Source organism: Anastrepha obliqua, chromosome 4 (assembly GCF_027943255.1).
Source record: "Anastrepha obliqua isolate idAnaObli1 chromosome 4, idAnaObli1_1.0, whole genome shotgun sequence".
Classification (NCBI taxonomy): Eukaryota; Metazoa; Arthropoda; class Insecta; order Diptera; family Tephritidae; genus Anastrepha; species Anastrepha obliqua.
Window position 1 is genome coordinate 103,171,430 of NC_072895.1, and position 17,170 is coordinate 103,188,599.

The 17,170-nt window shown below is 34.9% G+C and overlaps 2 protein-coding genes across 2 annotated transcripts; both read left to right on the forward strand.

Annotated features, from left to right (window-relative positions):
* The first annotated feature begins 1,524 nt into the window (after window positions 1–1,524).
* LOC129243482 (uncharacterized) lies at window positions 1,525–4,359 on the forward strand. Its single transcript, XM_054880528.1, has 4 exons — window positions 1,525–1,868; window positions 2,044–2,129; window positions 3,435–3,585; window positions 3,965–4,359. Exons 1-4 carry the CDS (start codon window positions 1,679–1,681, stop codon window positions 4,084–4,086), a joined length of 549 nt encoding a protein of 182 aa, XP_054736503.1. The 5' UTR covers window positions 1,525–1,678; the 3' UTR covers window positions 4,087–4,359.
* A 1,934-nt stretch (window positions 4,360–6,293) lies between these two features.
* Window positions 6,294–10,090, forward strand: LOC129243483 (periodic tryptophan protein 2 homolog). Its single transcript, XM_054880531.1, has 11 exons — window positions 6,294–6,388; window positions 6,448–6,560; window positions 6,637–7,661; window positions 7,736–7,988; window positions 8,061–8,400; window positions 8,521–8,666; window positions 8,727–8,874; window positions 8,938–9,172; window positions 9,239–9,400; window positions 9,472–9,688; window positions 9,757–10,090. The coding sequence occupies exons 1-11, from the start codon at window positions 6,371–6,373 to the stop codon at window positions 9,986–9,988; spliced, it is 2,889 nt and encodes a 962-aa protein (XP_054736506.1). The 5' UTR covers window positions 6,294–6,370; the 3' UTR covers window positions 9,989–10,090.
* The last annotated feature ends 7,080 nt before the right edge of the window (window positions 10,091–17,170 follow it).

Genomic DNA, 17,170 nt, shown 5'->3' on the forward strand with positions numbered 1-17,170 from the left:
TCCGTGTTTAAACCATTGAACCCAAAATTAAAACGTCATATGCGTGTATGTAAAAAGGAGGCGCAATAACCCTCTTCCCCATCACTAACACTAAACTGAAATACTTCATTTTTGTTCATATTTTTGTTTTCATTTACAGCCATCCGGCAGCACCATACTGTTGTCATTCCAATCTTCTTCTTATTCGCGTTTAAAATTGTAAAGTGCTTGTATGGACAAATTTAAATGAAAAGAATTCGAATATAAGGATAAAAATAAGTAAAAACACGCGTGGGAGTGTATATTTAGTGAATTTAAGTGAAGTGTAAAAAAATATATAGTGTAATGTGCCAAATTATAGTGAAGTTACGAAATTATAATTTCCCGAATAATTTGGAGTTATAAAGAGTGTTTCTTAATACCAAACTAACATCTCCACCAAGTTTCATTAATAAAGACATTATAAAAATAAATAGTTGGCGCGTACACTTCTGAGCTCCTCCTCCTATTTGTGGTGTGCGTCTTGATGTTTGTTCCACAAATGGAGGGACCTACAGTTTCAAGCCGACTTCGAACGGCAGATAGTTTTATGAGGAGCTTTTTCGTGGCAGAAATACACTCGGAGGTTTGCCATTGCCTGCCGAGAGGCGACCGCTATTAGAAAAAAACTTTTTCTTCAACGACCTCTCTGTGAATTCCGAATGGTAATCACGCACCAACCCATTCGGCTACGGCGGCCGCCATTATAGTTTGCCAAAAATTGCCCAATGGACATTATTGCGAATCCCAGCCATTAAATTAACTTTCTTTCCTGTATGTAAATATTTGATAGCTTTAGTTTCAAATTTGTGTTTTTTGTTATTAAGGGGTATTTATCGTGCGGAGCATGTTGTTTGCAAATATGGATCAAAATAACTTCCTTTTACTTGAACTTAATTTTGCACTAAAAACAATAAGTAAACAATATTAAACTTCAAAGTAGTATTTATTAAATAAAAACTTAAGTTTCCTATTCCATTCCAATTCCCACAGTGAAAACTTTTATATTGGGCTTGATTAGCTGGTGATGGCAATTAGGGCGTCAACATTTTGCTGACAGAACGGGTGCCGAGCCTTCCCTATGTTGCACTGTCGACAATCGTCACCAAGCAGTTTCTATACCTGTTTCACCCAACCTTTTAGAGTTGAGGTAATGCTCATAAAAAGCAGTTTAAGAGGCTGAGGTGTGGAATTTAGACGTCTCTTACGACTGGCATCCGTTATCGCGGGCAAATTCTAGCCCCCTCATCACCTGGGAGAGCTTTTCCTACGTTTACACAATATTTAATATCTGAATATTAAAAATTAATAAAGTTAATTACGAGCATCCAAAATCGCTTTGGCCTTTTATTTTATATTATAAAATATAACAAAAAATTTTGCATGCCTATTGCTGCAATAAGTCTTTGCAACCTTAGTAGTCGCTTCTTTCAGATTTTGAAAATTGCAAGCATCGATACGGAAGTCTTTCGATATATCGATACGTCGAAAGTCGATACATTGATTGTACTCCTACGTACGCCGTTAATAAGCATTATGAAATGCAAAACTAACTGCAGCAACTGGTTTTTTGTTTGGTGTTGTTATTGGACTGGATAGGAAAGTTTTGAAAATTTGGTGTAATTGTTAAATTCAGTAATTCTTTAAGGATTCCGTGAAAATGATGCAAAAATTCTTTTGCTTCCGTCTGGAGACAGCCGCTACGATTATCGGATGGCTAGGATCAGTTGGGTCCCTCATAGCAGTTGTGGTTTTGGGATTATGCTTGGGGTACATCGATGATATTGTTGAGAAAGTGATGGAATCAGCACCAGTAAATGAGAAGCTCGATCCTAACAGAATTCGTACAAGTTAGTTATAAATTGTATATAGTATATTTGCACGGTGTGCAATATCATTCTTGGTATATATTTATTCATGTATGAATATAAGTGTATATGTAGATATATGTACTTATATTTAGCTAATTACGCATCGCCGTGTTTCTCATGAGCTTTTGTTTATTGGATTCTTATCTTTTTTCAGTTCTGACTGTCGCATTCGTAGCCTTTTTGGTTTTAAACGCCATCAATATGTTTGCATCTGTCTGCTTAATATTGGGAACCATTAAGGTAAGTTTCAAACGGCTATGTAAAGAGTGTGTTGTTATTGCATATACATACATATTATGGATCGCAGTTTATTTTTACAAGAGTTACAAAAGCAATTAAGGAATTCTTAGGGTCAGACTTTCGGTGCCAATGAATTTGTGGGAAATTTTAAATTCTAGTTTATGCTTTCCAATTAAATATCTAACTATGCAGCTCAGTTTAAAAACTAATCCTAAAAACCGGCCGAAAGCGTGTAAAATTGACTTTAAAATGAGTTTAACTAAAAATCAATGCAATTAATTTATCATTTCTCGATACAAACGGAAATTTAAGGTGGAATATTATAACCATTACAACAAAAATATCCATTTCACCATTTGCCAATTGCTCTGCAGATTGGCAAATTCAGCACCTCGGAATTTAGGTGGAGGTTCTAACAAATTATATGAGAAATCTAGGGGGAGAGAATATAGAAATTGAAAAAAAATTTCCTTTTACAACTACGGAAGTAACAAATCTTATATGAATATATGTATATACATATGTACACATACAAAACATTTCCGGTGAGTCACGGACCGCAACTTAAAAATGCTTATGTATATTTTGCATTCCTCAAAGAATAGCATGATTATTTGATGATAATAACAGTGTGTATTTGATGACAATAAAAGCTATGTTTTTTTAAGCGCATACGTACATACATATGTATCTGCGCTGTTGTTTATATGCGCTTATGAAATGAGTTCTGATGGAATCGGTGTTTCCAAGTTTTGTTATGTACTTTTTGTCGGCCGTAAATATTAAACGAAATATGAACAGAGGAGATGTTGAGGTGTTAGATGAGTAGGTTTAAGGGGCCACGTGAATAGGTGGTTAGTGTCGTGCGGAGTACCTTCGACTAAGTAAGGTACGGGTACGGTAAGCTAACCGTCTAACTACAAGGTATATCAGGTAACATTCTTCGAATAAGTAAACGAATCCACTTATTAATGTACCGTGAAATAAATATTGAAATGTTTGAGGCGCTTGGATTTTAATTCCATAAATTTCATTTAACCTTTTTGGAAGACTTTCGCCTAAATTATTGAGTTTTGATGAATCATCAGGGTTCATACCAGCAAAATTTTTTCTGTGTTTAAAATAAAAGAGCTTTTATCTGTTATCTATATGCAGTGTTTATCTTTCCATTCCGGCCTTTCTACTTAACTACTTTAATCGAAGGAAGTTTTTTTGTACGAATAGAAAAAATAACAGGAATTGCAATTTCAACTGATGGTTTAATGTTATATAAATAATACTAAATTTTATTTTTATCAATTCCAGCAACGACATCTACTACTTTTGCCATGGCTGTTAAATACTGGCATATCGCTACTGTTTGCTGTAACATACTACGTTCTTCTAATAGTGGACGCAGTACAGATTTCATTTTCATCTAACATCGGCTTGATAATCTTCGTTTCCCTTAATTTGGGTAAGTTATTTAATAAAAATAACTGAACGCAATTAAGTTAAAATCTCGCTTTCTTAAAAGTAAGAGACAAAGATAAAGAATTTGACATCACGGATAAAGGCACCTAAGAAGTGTCCCTACTGAGTATGAACTACTCACTAAGTGATCCAATTGGTTATAGTTCACAACATGTCAGGAAAAAAAGAAAATTAAAACTTTGAAACTAACAACTTTTCGTAATTTAAACTAATGAAGGACTTAGAGTAAGAAGCTTGCTAACAAATTTAATAAAATTTGAATTTTCTGCGTTCACATGAACAAATATAATTCAGTATTCTATCATACTACGAATACATCTTTTATATTATGAGTGTTACTAATTTTTCATTTCTCTTTTCAGCATTAAACATTTATATTTGGTTGGCAGTATATTCGCACTTCAAAAATATCCGAAATAATTCCGAACAACGACAACAGCTCCTCCCTCCTCGCGATGCATATCCATCCTACACTAATATTTAATGCGTATAAAAATGTTATATGCATATTCGCCTTACGGCCATTATTTGACTATAATAAAAATATATTACATATATTTTATTTAACATGAAATTTTTGAAGTAAATACTAACACACATGTAACTACATACATATATATCATTAAAACTAACACCAACGTATACATAAATATGTAATAAACACATGTACGTAAATGTGATAGATAAAATATAACATTTCCTTCCTTGAAAGCAAATGTAAAGAATGGTATGTATAGGGAATAAAATTTTAACGTGACGCTTCATTTTTATTTAAGCCGGGTAAATGAGTCTACACATGTGCGAGTTTGTAACATCGTGTGAAAGTCCATTTTTTTTGCACTGTGTACATAGCGAGTTATATTTATATTTACAAGGATTACTGAACTATGTACCTCAAATTAAATTGTACCAGAAGCGTGAAAAATGGTATTCTACCGGTCTTAAGATGCTAAAAAACTTGAAACTTAAAAATAATATTCAGTTCTTTCTAAAGTGTGGAAATTTTTCTTAAAAATGCCAGTTTAAAATTTTGCTTTATTTGGTCTGCTGGTAAGTGCTCGTTTAACTTTAAACACAGTGGCCCCTATTATGAGTTAGATTCGATCTTCGATATTCGTTGGTTGTCGAAGATCGAAAATCGAATGTGAATTTGGTATTATGAGCGGTGCAACACTGTCGAAATTTTACATTTTTATTTTCCCTTGGCAGGTATGGGCTGAAATACGTAGAGGAACTGAAATACATATTTTTTTCGAATTACGAATAATTGAATAAAGAAAATTTATAACAAAAATAAAACAGAAACTGTGGCGTAAAGGTTTCTATTTAATACTTTTTGGATTTTTCTATAATATTCTAAGAATTTCATTTCTTATGTTTTCTGCTTCTCCGTTATTTGGCTCCACTTCAATATCTTCAGCATCATCGTTGAGGGTCTCATCGGATAACTCTTCATCCGGAAGTTGAACATTATAAAACAAGCAATAATAATTTGTGTTGCTTTTTTTGGAGAATAGTGAAGAGCTCTTGGCTCGGGTGCACTGCTGCAACTGGTTTTCTGTACTGGAGAGTAGGTTCATAAACGCCTGTTTAGAAAATCTAAAGTTCTTTAAAAAGCTGTAAAGAAATTTCTGTAATATTAAGTACGTCAACACATTTTGAAAATACTAAACTTACTCAGTGGAAGCCATTTCTAGGGGTTTGGATGCGCCCCTCAGCTGTTTTCTACACCTAGCTAGTTCCACTAATCTTTCATCGACCGATGAATCGTCGAACCACAACTCCGTTGTACTCATTTTCACAAAAAATACTTTTTTTAACTTTTAAAAATGTTGTTAGCAAAGAATTTCAACACAATCGATTTTTCTTTTATTTTGATTTGCTGTATCAGCTGAGAAAAAATTATCTATTGTAAATGCGTCAAGCGATCGAAATTCACAATGGTCCTATTCTTCAACGAATGAGCACCATAATACCAAATGAAAATTCGTTCGATCGGCACTTTCGACTATAGTCGAAGATCGAATGTTGCTCATAATAAGGGGCATTGTTTTCGTAACCGAATCACATTCAGCTCTAAATTTTAACGTGGCCGTAGAGAGTAGATACAATATGTCTGTGTGATTAAAAATCTATTAGTTTCGGTTTCAATGTCCACTGTGGTCATGAATAATAAATTTATACAAACTTGTTTTCTAATGGCGGTCCCCCTTGGCAGGCAATGAAAAACATCTGATTGCATTTCTGTCATGAAAAACATTCTTAACCTTTTTGCATCACCGCTCGCAAAGCGCGATGTACTTAAAATTCCTTGCGCCTATAATAAATTACGTCGGCAGGACGTTTACTGTTTGTTCTAATGAAAAATAATATTGCAGGGTTACCAAAATTATTTGTTTTCCTTAAAATTAAAAAAAAAAAAAAAATAATTTATTACTGATTATTTCCTTCTTTGTGATAAGAGAGAGTTTTTGTTCGCGGATTATTCCGTCGATGATGCAAAAGTGTTAAAAACTATATCAGGAGTTTCCCAGAATATTTAAACTGAACTTTAAAAAATTAATATATTAGTGTATTGAAAGTGGGTCTAATTTTTTGAAACGAAGGCCAGCACTGGCGTTTTCTTTACTAACGTTCCTTTCTCAACATATTCCATTCGTAAGCAACCTTGTTATGTCAAACACGTGTGATTTGTTTACGTTTGCGTCTGGCCGAGGCTGTTTAAAGTGTGATTTACTGTTCTTTCAAATTAATTTGTTTTTATTGGCATGAAGTTTTCATATAAGGTAATATGTTTGAACATTTCAAATCGGTGAAATGATTTACTTGTACTTTTGTTTTATAGTTTTCGAATTTGCTTGGTGCAATTTATCGCAATGGAAATCTACAATTCACACCCGACGGTAATAGCATTATCAGTCCGGTTGGTAACCGGATATCAATATACGATTTGAGAAAGTGAGTTATATTCCTTGTTGGATGAATTACAATTTGGTCCAAGTTTAATTACATGATGTGTCTTCTTTTGTAATAGTCACAAGTCACGCACGCTATCGCTTGAGTCTCGTTACAATTATGTGGCCATCGCTCTTTCACCAGATGGCAATCTGCTGATTGCTGTTAATGAAGTAGGCGAAGCACAGCTAATTAGCATGATATCTTGTGCTGTCATTCATCGCCATAAGCTCCATACAAAACCACAATGTGTAGTGTTCAGTCCAGATGGTGCATATTTCGCTGTGGCCATGGATAATCTGGTTTTGGTGTTTGCATCGCCCGGTGAATTAACTGGCGAATACAATCCATTTGTGCTAAAACGCCGCTTTCTGGGCGGATTCGATGATGTCACTTGGCTAGATTGGTCGTCAGATTCGCGTTTTCTAGCGGTCGGTTGTCGTGATGGCACCACCAAAATTGTTGGTTTACGCTTGTTGACAAATTTCCGTACTTTTATACTGCCAGGACATACGGATGCGATTATTGCTAGTTTCTTTGAGCGCAACAGTATGCATGTGAATACACTTAGTCGTAATGGACAGCTCTGCTTGTGGGAATGTAGTATAAGTCCATCCGACATTGAGGATGTAACACCGGAACAGAGAGAAGCTCTAAAATATATACCAAATAAGAAGAAGAAAACCGTTGCCAAAGATGAGGAAGAAGAGTCCGAGGATGATGTTGTAGAAAAGGAGAATGGAGAGGATAACAAGGAGACGAACTCAGATCCTCAAGATGAGAATGAAGTAAAGGATGAGGTTGTCAGAAAAACACATCCGTTTTCCTACAAAAAAATTAGCAGGCATTACTTGGCAGAAGAGCCACGCAAAACAAGCCGGAACGCAATTGTAACAGCGGCGCATTATAATAATCGTACCAAAATTTTAGTTATTGCCTTCAGCGTCGGTAGTTTCTATTTATACGAACTGCCTGACGTCAACATGATCCACTCACTAAGCATTTCTGATTATGCCATATCAGTAGCGCTTTTTAATGGCACCGGTGATTGGGTGGCGTTGGCATCACGCGAATTAGGACAGTTACTTGTATGGGAATGGCAAAGTAAGTGACAAACTTGGCCATTAAGTGAAAATTAATATTCTTATTTAACAAATAAAACCAATAATCCAACATAGGTGAGCAGTATATTATGAAGCAACAGGGGCATTGCAGTGAAATGACTTGCATAAGCTATTCACCAGATGGACAGTATATCGCCACAGGTGGCGAGGACTCTAAAGTAAAACTTTGGAATACACAAAGCGGTTTCTGCTTTGTTACATTCAGTGAACATAGTAGCGGTGTTACGGGCATCCAATTCAGTCGCAATAAAAATTTCTTGGTGAGTTGTTCGCTGGATGGAACAGTGCGAGCATTTGATGTCAACAGGTGAACTATTGGATATGATCAAAGAACTAATGCTTATTTGCTAATACTGTTGGACTTTTGTTTGCTTCTTAGGTATCGCAATTTTCGTACATTCAGCTCACCTGAACGTGTACAATTCTCTTGTGTGGCCATTGATCATTCTGGTGAATTTGTGGCCGCTGCTTGTCTGGATGTTTTCGAAATGTATCTATGGTCAGTAAAATTGGGTAAATTACTGGAAGTGATAAGTGGCCATGAAGGACCTGTAAGCTCGATAGCATTTTCACCAGTTGCCGCCATGACGACACTCGTATCAGGGTCATGGGACAAAACCATAAAAATTTGGAACTGTTTAGAAAATAACAGTGAACACGAAACGATTGATGTACTCACGGATGCGACGTGTGTAGTGTTCAGTCCGAGCGGTGAGCATGTAAGTATGAGAGTGTAGGGTAAAAAATGACTCCTAAATAAATTTATGCAAATAAGTGAAATTTAATTGTTCTCTTAGCCATTTACTAATATATAAAATAAATGAAATTCTTACTCTCAGGTCGCAGTCGCCACACTCAATGGTCATATAACAATTCTCGACGTTAAAACATCGACACAGATAAGTTGTATTGAAGGGCGCAACGATTTGGCTGGTGGTCGCTATGAGAATGACGTAATAACAGGCAAAAAGAACTTGGAGGGCAAGTATGTATTCGTATGCAAATAAATGTACACTAAGCAATTCAAATTTTTCAAAAATTTTAGATACTTTTCTTCCATTGAATATTCCGTTGATGGTGAATGTATTATAGCCGGTGGTAATTCACAGTTTATATGCATTTATCATGCACGCGAAGCGTTGCTTCTGAAGAAGTTCGAAATTACCCAGAATCATAGCTTAGATGGCTTGGATGTGAGCAGCCAAAATGTAACCAAAAGTGTGTGAATTTATTATTAATTTCAATTACAATTGCAGGAATATATAAATCGGCGCAATCTCACAGAATTTGGTAATATGGCGCTCGTTGAAACCCGTGAAGAACTAGAGGGTGGCAATGTAGCAATTCGTTTGCCCGGGGTGCAAAAGGGAGATATGGCAAGTAGAAGCTTAAAACCAAAAATAAAAGTTTTCTCTGTGCGTTTCATGCCGACCGGCCAAGCGTATGCGGTAGCTTGCACCGAAGGTCTGTGCTTGTTCTCATTGGATAAAGGTATTAAATGAATAACTATTAAACCAAATTAGGAAAAAGTGATATAAATTTTAAACTTGATTGCAGGTGTTGTTTTCGATCCTTTTCATTTATCTTTGGAGGTAACGCCGAAAGCTATTTGCGACTCGGCAGATAAAAATGATTTTTCGAAGGCACTTGTTATGTCACTAAAACTAAATGAGCCCCATCTCATATATATGGTTCTAGAGAAAATACCAAATAAAGATAGTAAGTTCGGATTGTTGTAATTTGCTTAAAAGATATTTTTCTAAATGAATTCCTATTTCTACTTTATGCAGTAAAACTGATTTGTTCGACGTTGCCTGATACCTTTGCGCACTCCTTGCTGCAAGTCATCGCTCGCGGCTTGCAGACTACTACACATCTGGAATTCTACTTGAATTGGTGTTGCAGTTTATTATCTACACATGGCAATAAAAGTGATTTGCTGCAACACCACGCATTACTATCGCTGCAGGAAAGCTTATCACAGAAATACGAATCGCTTAATCGCATGTAATACGAGTGTTTTCTTTTTTATATGACTTTCGTTTACTTGACTAATATTGCGAAAATTCTTTTAGATGCGATTTCAACAAATACTCCATGCGAGTTTTATTAAATGCTGCCAAAGAGCGTAGAAAACAACGTGAAGAGTTGCCCGGAACTGAGAAAAAATCAACCGAACAGCAAAATGATAGTGATATAGCTGAGGATGACGATGAAATGTTCTTAATTAAATCGAAGGAGAACGATAATGCAGTGGCAGAATTTGACAGCGAGGCGGAGATTGATAGTGAAAGCGATACTGAGTGACGATTCAAGATAATGTATAGTTTAGAAGTTTTAAATTTCGCTTAGTTTGTAATACAGTGATTTCAATATTTTGAAAATTAAATACATTTCATTTGTATTCGATATTTTTGTTTGTATGGAGTCTAACAGAAGTAATTTGCAGCATTGTTTTTTTTTTTTACTTTCACAGTTAAAATAACCTCCGCTTCTTTTAAGCTAGCACCTTTGCTGCGTAGTGTGTCATGATATAAAAAAGTATCATCATATCATGATATAAAAAAATAAGGTAGCTTCATTGTCAGTTTCGGGCGCCATATTGACTACCTTACAATTTAGCAGATTGTAACATTTCATGTTATTAAACCCACAAAATACTTGGTTTTTTTTTTGTTTTAATTTACTTTTTGGCAAAATATTTGCGATAACTGTTAATTTGCACATATTTATTTCGCAAATCTTTGGGTTATGCCAGAAGGTTCAATAAGTCAGTGATTTGCTTATTTTATACATTTTAGAATTATCAAATGTGGCGTTAATTTTAATATTCATCATATGTATGTATATTGCTCAAATGTGAATCAGACAGACTATACATTATTACCGAAACGACCCGGATTTATAGGGTTATCTATATCTTATAGGTTATCAAAGAAAAATGCTTTTTTTTAATATAAATGATAGGATGTTTATTTCATTATAAAGAGGAAGGTATGCCGTTAATAGTGGAAAATAACATCAGGCAAATGACCAGCACGACCACGCTTACAGGACAATATCCTTTTCATGAAATTTTCCATAATCGAATTGCAAAGTGGCTGCCCTATGTCCTCGATAGCCTCACGAATTTCATCTTTGAAGTCTTGAATCGACCCTGGGCTGAAAAGGTTTCCCGTAAAAGATCAATGGGTTCGTTGCTTGTGTGGTACGTAGCTTCGTCTTGTTGAAAATAAACGTTGTCCAGACCAATACCCTCCAATCGTTAACCATAAAAAATCGTTAATCATCTCTCCATAGCGCAATCCATTCACCTGTAACACCTGTTATTGGAAAACCCATTATATCCGGCCAAATACTGTCACTCCAGCAACATTACCCGTACAAGTATGTTTATGCCTCTACAACAAAAACAACGAATCATTGGCCCACAAGAATTTTATTTGTGCCTTACCCTTAGAAGTTCATAACCTTTGTACAAAACCTCCAATAAAAACACCCACAGTTTTAATATGTAAACCTACTCTTCAAAGGGGACCTATTTAAGCCAAATGTAGAGTTTTTGAAATTTTGAATGAAACTCATTTAATTTTTTACCAATATGAATATCCATTTGCTTAGTACTGCTCGAAATTACATGCAAAATTTGCTAATTACAGAGTCAAATAATAATAAAAAAAAAAACTTTTTAGAAAAGGTATCTACGGAAAAATAAAGGAATCCAAGTAAAATCAAGTAAAATCAAATAAAATCAAATAAACTCAAATAAAATGAACTAAAATACAGTAAAATCAAATAAAATCAACTAAAATCAAATAAAATCAAATAATCTCAAATAAAATCAACTAAAATACAGTAAAATCAACTAAAATCAACTAAAATCAACTACAATCAAATTAAATCAACTAAAATCAAATGGAATCAACTAAAATCAACTAAAATCAAGTAAAATCAACTAAAATCAAATAAAATCAACTAGAATCAAATAAAATCAACTAAAATAAAATAAAATCAACTAAAATCAAATAAAATCCAATAAAATCAACTATATACATATATATATAATTGGCGCGTACACCCTTTTTGGGTGTTTGGCCGAGCTCCTCCTCCTATTTGTGGTGTGCTTCTTGATGTTGTTCCACAAAAGGAGGGACGTACAGTTTCAAGCCGACTTCGAACGGCAGATATTTTTATGAGGAGCTTTTCATGGCAGAAATACACTCGGAGGTTTGCAATTGCCTGCCGAGTGCGACCGCTATTAGAAAAATGTCTTTCTTAATTTTGGTGTTTCACCGAGATTCGAACCAACGTTCTCTCTGTGAATTCCGAATGGTAATCACGCACCAATCCATAAAATCAAATAAAATCACCTTCTTTTTTGTATCGTGAAATATAATTTACTATCTTTTCTTCGGAATTCTTACTTTAAGTGTATTTGGAGCAAAGCAACAAATTCTACTAAGCGTCGGTTGGTACAGAAAACGGCGTCGGTACAGAAAACTGCCCGCATAAATTCTTAGGTTATTTACAATGGAAAACGTTTACGACTGTTATTTGATCAAAGAATTTAATCATGTAGAATGATATTTTAATAGAAATATGCAGAAACTTTTCCCATACGGGGTATTTTGATACGAGCCAACGTGGAAACGGAAATTTTAAGTGAACGGTTAGATGTCATTTGACAGTCGATTCTACGTTACCTGAACGACCTGGGTTAATATCCGGCTAAGGACTGTCATTTCAGCAGCATTCCACGTACATGTATGGAGAATGTTTATGTTTCTACAACAACAACCACATGCCATTTGCTGTTCAGCAGCAGCTCGCAGGGTTGAATAAAAGTTTAGTATAAATAATTGTGGCATGTAAATATTAAAAACCTATTCTAAAAATATTTATTACTACTCAAAAATTGGGAAGGAAGAAAAAGGCCAGTAACGCACTATATGCATGAAAAAGAATGTTGGGAGTTCCATGGAATCTATCTCCTTCAATAATGTATTGGAGCTACTCAGCTGTAGTAAAGAAAATATTACTCTATGGTGTTCTAGTGTGGTGGAATGCATTGAGGAAAACGGCCCACAAAGCACATATGGGAAGATTGAGATGAAGAGATTCCGAACAACAATAGAAGAAGAGGGCTGGAATAGAGGTATAAAACCTAGCCCCAATACACTTAATATATTTACTGACGGCTCGAAAATGATGGACGGAGTAGGTGCAGTGATTTATTGCGCAGAGCTGAACAACAGGCGGCCAATTAAACTTCCTCACCATTGCAGTATTTGTCAAGCACAAGTCTTTGAGATAGGAAAGGCTGCAGAAATAGCACTAGTAAGGACAACGAGCAACTCCAACATAAATATATACGTTGACAGTCAAGCGACAATATAGACAATAAACTCATATGTAGTTTTATCTAAAACGTTCTTAGGACCAGGGAAGCCACAGAGACACTAGCCGCAGACAGACGGTTACACATCTATTGGGTACCCGGACATAAGGGTAATGCAGGAAACGAAATTGTAGATGAGATTGCCAAAAGCGCTGTTTACAACAATTGGAACAAGAAACCAACATACTGATACCTTTAAATACGGTATACAATGACATCACTGCGGACATAAAAACACGGATAGACAGGAGGTGGAATAATCTAGCCACTTGTAAAACCGCGAAAATGTGTACACAGAATGCAGATAAATACGCCAGGTTCGTACTAGCCCTGTCTAGAAAGGAAGGCAGAACTGTCGTAGGTATACTGACAGGCCACAATTTGCTAGTGACACACGCATATAAGATGGGAATTGCAAACAATGATAGCTGCAGATTTTGCAATGAACTAGAGCAGACGGAAATACTTGAACACCTTCTATGTTCTTGCCCTGCATTAGCTAGAACCCAAATGACATGTTTAGGAGCTCTACAATATGAGAGGTTAGAATGTCTCTCGGGGTTAGAGCTTCAGAGCTTACTTAGATTCGCAAAAGACGGAGGCTTATTCCAAGGGAACGTAAGGGCCAAGCTCCATCTGGGGACCAATAGGTCGATGTGATGGCTTTCAGCCAGCCAGGTCAACCTAACTAACCTAATCTAACTCACAAAATTTTAAATAATAAAAAAGTTAAAACATTTTTTATTTTTTTTTGGAATGGAAAGTTTATTTAAAAAGAAAACGATGAGGAGGTTGCATTAGTGATTAAACAGTTCTTTTGCTTATAGTACTGGCGTCAGTTACAAACATCAAGTGAAGCCAAGTCCTGCTCCACGTGATGTCTTCCTTTTTAACACACTTTTATTAGGTCGGGTTGTATGTATGTATGTATGTAACGGAATCTTTGAGATTAATTTTCACTGGCTTCTAAAAATCTGATCGACTTGAAATTTTGCATACCTATCAAGGACCGATGACAATGCAATAATTTGATAAAAGTTTTCCATTATCCTTTTTAGGATTGCCAGGATTAATATTTTCTTTTTTTTACTGTGGGCAAAAAGTAAGGTGAATTTGGTTGTAAAATGAAAAATCTTTATTTATTCTTGTAAATCAGTTTCTCAGGCTCCCTCCACGAAATAAGTTCTTCATCCCGATTACTTCTTTATCACGGCCGATAACTGCATAGTTTTAGACTCACAGTCGATAAGAAAGGAATTAAATATAACACGAATATATCGAATCATTTATTCACTGACTGCAAAGATAACAATAATTTTCATTCATAATAAAAACAAATAGTTTAAAGAAACTAAAAAACACGCTTTTTTGCTAATCGAACTAAAAAGTATAATAGAAAATAAAAAATTGTTTAAAAAAACTAAAAAACACGCTTTTATTGCTAATCGAACTAAAAAGTAGAAAATAAATTTTAATGACAAAGGGGCCTATAATGAAGTAATAGCAAATCGAACCATCAGTCATAGTCAACTACCTCAGAACAGAATTATAACAAAAATTAAGATACAAATAGAGTAATTCAAATTAGAGTTAAAAGCGTGGGATGCATTTTGCTTCACTTTCATAACCCTCTGTACATAGGTAGTTGCCAATAGAATGATTGTAATATTTACTATATCAAACATCCCACGCTTTTAACCCTAATTTGAATTACTCTATTTGTATCTTAATTTTTGTTATAATTCTGTTCTGAGGTAGTTGACTATGACTGATCGTTCGATTTGCTATTACTTCATTATAGGCCCCTTTGTCATTAAAATTTATTTTCTACTTTTTAGTTCGATTAGCAATAAAAGCGTGTTTTTTAGTTTTTTTAAACTATTTTTTATTCTCTACTACCACCCGCAGGGAACGCATCGAATACTTTCTGGGCCGAAACGTTTATATTCATTTGTATGACCAGACTTAGCTATTGGTGCCGCTTCATTTATATTTCGCACGCTAAATGTCTTTGTGGAGCTCATCTGCGTTAATCGGCATCGCCAGTGCACAAAGGTCCACAAGGCCTGCGCAGAATCTTCCAAGCTTCCGAGTTTTCCAATAGGGCAAGTCCGACGAGAAACTTGTGAGAGTGTGGCTTTTGTTTACCAATATAGAAATTTACGTTGTAATTGCCTACTTAGTTCAAAGTAGCATTTGCTGGCAAGAGAAACTCTCCGTATTGCGAAATCGATAAGATTTATGTAAGAATAAAAACCAAACATCTATTTCGTTATTTTTCCTTTAATTATATGCCGAAAAAGAAAATTCATTCTGATAAAATGCCTGTTTTTTTATCTACAAATACTTAGGCGATTGGCCAAAGTAAACTATCAAACTATCTACATACGTTTATATTTCCACATTCTATTCATTTAAAAATAATAATTTTGTAAAATTTCGGTACAGCCGAAATAATGAATTATTTTTTACTTAAAAATATTACATACATATTCATACATATGTGTACTAAGAAGCTCAATCACATATTAACATTTTTGTATAATCACCGCGTTTAACAAGTGTTCGAAACTTTTTGAGCGCACTTAATTCGAATCATCTGCGTGGCTAAACTGAAGGTGCATTTACATTTGCTATGCATGTATTTATGTATAATATTATATATACCTATAGATAATTAGTAGCAAAATTATGTGTGCGTTTGTATATGCTAAAATTTTCTTTGGTTTTTTTGTTGCTGATTATTTATACGTACGATATTTTGCGAATAAACCTAGAATTGCATATATATTTATGCACTATATATGCAATTTTTATTATCATTTTGAAAGCACCAATTATTTTCAAAAAAGAATGATTGAAATTCTAGCTGCGAAAGCAACTTACATATTTCCCAAATATGGCAGATCGGTATATGTATATATATATATACGTACATATATTGAAAGTTTTATATTGAAGTATTGAAATTCTATATGCATATCTCCGTTAACGTTTATCAATTTTTTCCAAGCTATAAGTAACATTGCAAATTTCACCTCAAAAATAACTAATCATTCATCACTTTTTCACAAAAAGTTTTGTAGACAATTAATTATTGTATTTTTTCCAACACAGTTTTCCAACGAAACTTGGCACTAATCCTGCAAATAAGATGACATAGCAAAATAATCACGAATCAAGGAATATATTAGTTTGAAGAAAAATAAATTCATTATTTTCCCGGTAGATGGCTGTAGTGATCGATATCTCGTAAAGTTCGATCAAACAATTTAAAGTTTATGCTCGTCGTCAAGGTGACATTTCATACAAGGAAGATTCCAAAATAAACAATACTGGCGTGATAAAAATGTTTATGATAGCGCGATCTTTTTAATGGGTTAGTCCGTTGGAAATTACATCCCTGGCTGACTTCCAGGGAATGCTTGGTGACATTCAGTTCAGTGGAAGCAAAGTTATTGCAGCTAAAGTGTCAGTATATTTGTGTCATCGGTACAAAAATAAGTTTCGAAGAAAGAGCTAATAGTAAATTTTGTTTTAAAATCGGTAAAATGTTTACCGAAACATTTGAATTGATGAAAAAAATTTATGGCGTTGATCGTCTACCTCGTGCCAGAGTTCATGAGTGGTTTAGACGTTTCAGAGAAGGTTGTGCGGACATACATGGCAATGAACTTATGGGCCGCCCAAAATCAGTAATCACCGAAAACTCCATCGAAATTGTTCGTAATTTTATCAGAAATGAACCGAAATCCTCTTTGAAAATGATGAAATCAGAGTTGAATATCTCCAAAACATCGACTTATCGCATTTCAACTGATCATTTGGGCTTACGAAGGGTCTGCTCACGTTTCACTCCGCACAAGTTAACTGAGGACCAAAAACTGCTCAGAATTCAACATTCGAAAGACTTCATTAAAGAGGCGAGAAAAGACGAGAACATCCTTTACAACATTGTAACGGGTGATGAAGTGTGGTGTTTCCAACAAGAACCTGAAACTAAGCACCAAAGTGTCGAATGGAAGGCACCAGACGAGCCACCACCCAAAAAAAATCGCGTTTGGAGAAGTCAAAAATCAAGTGGATGCTCA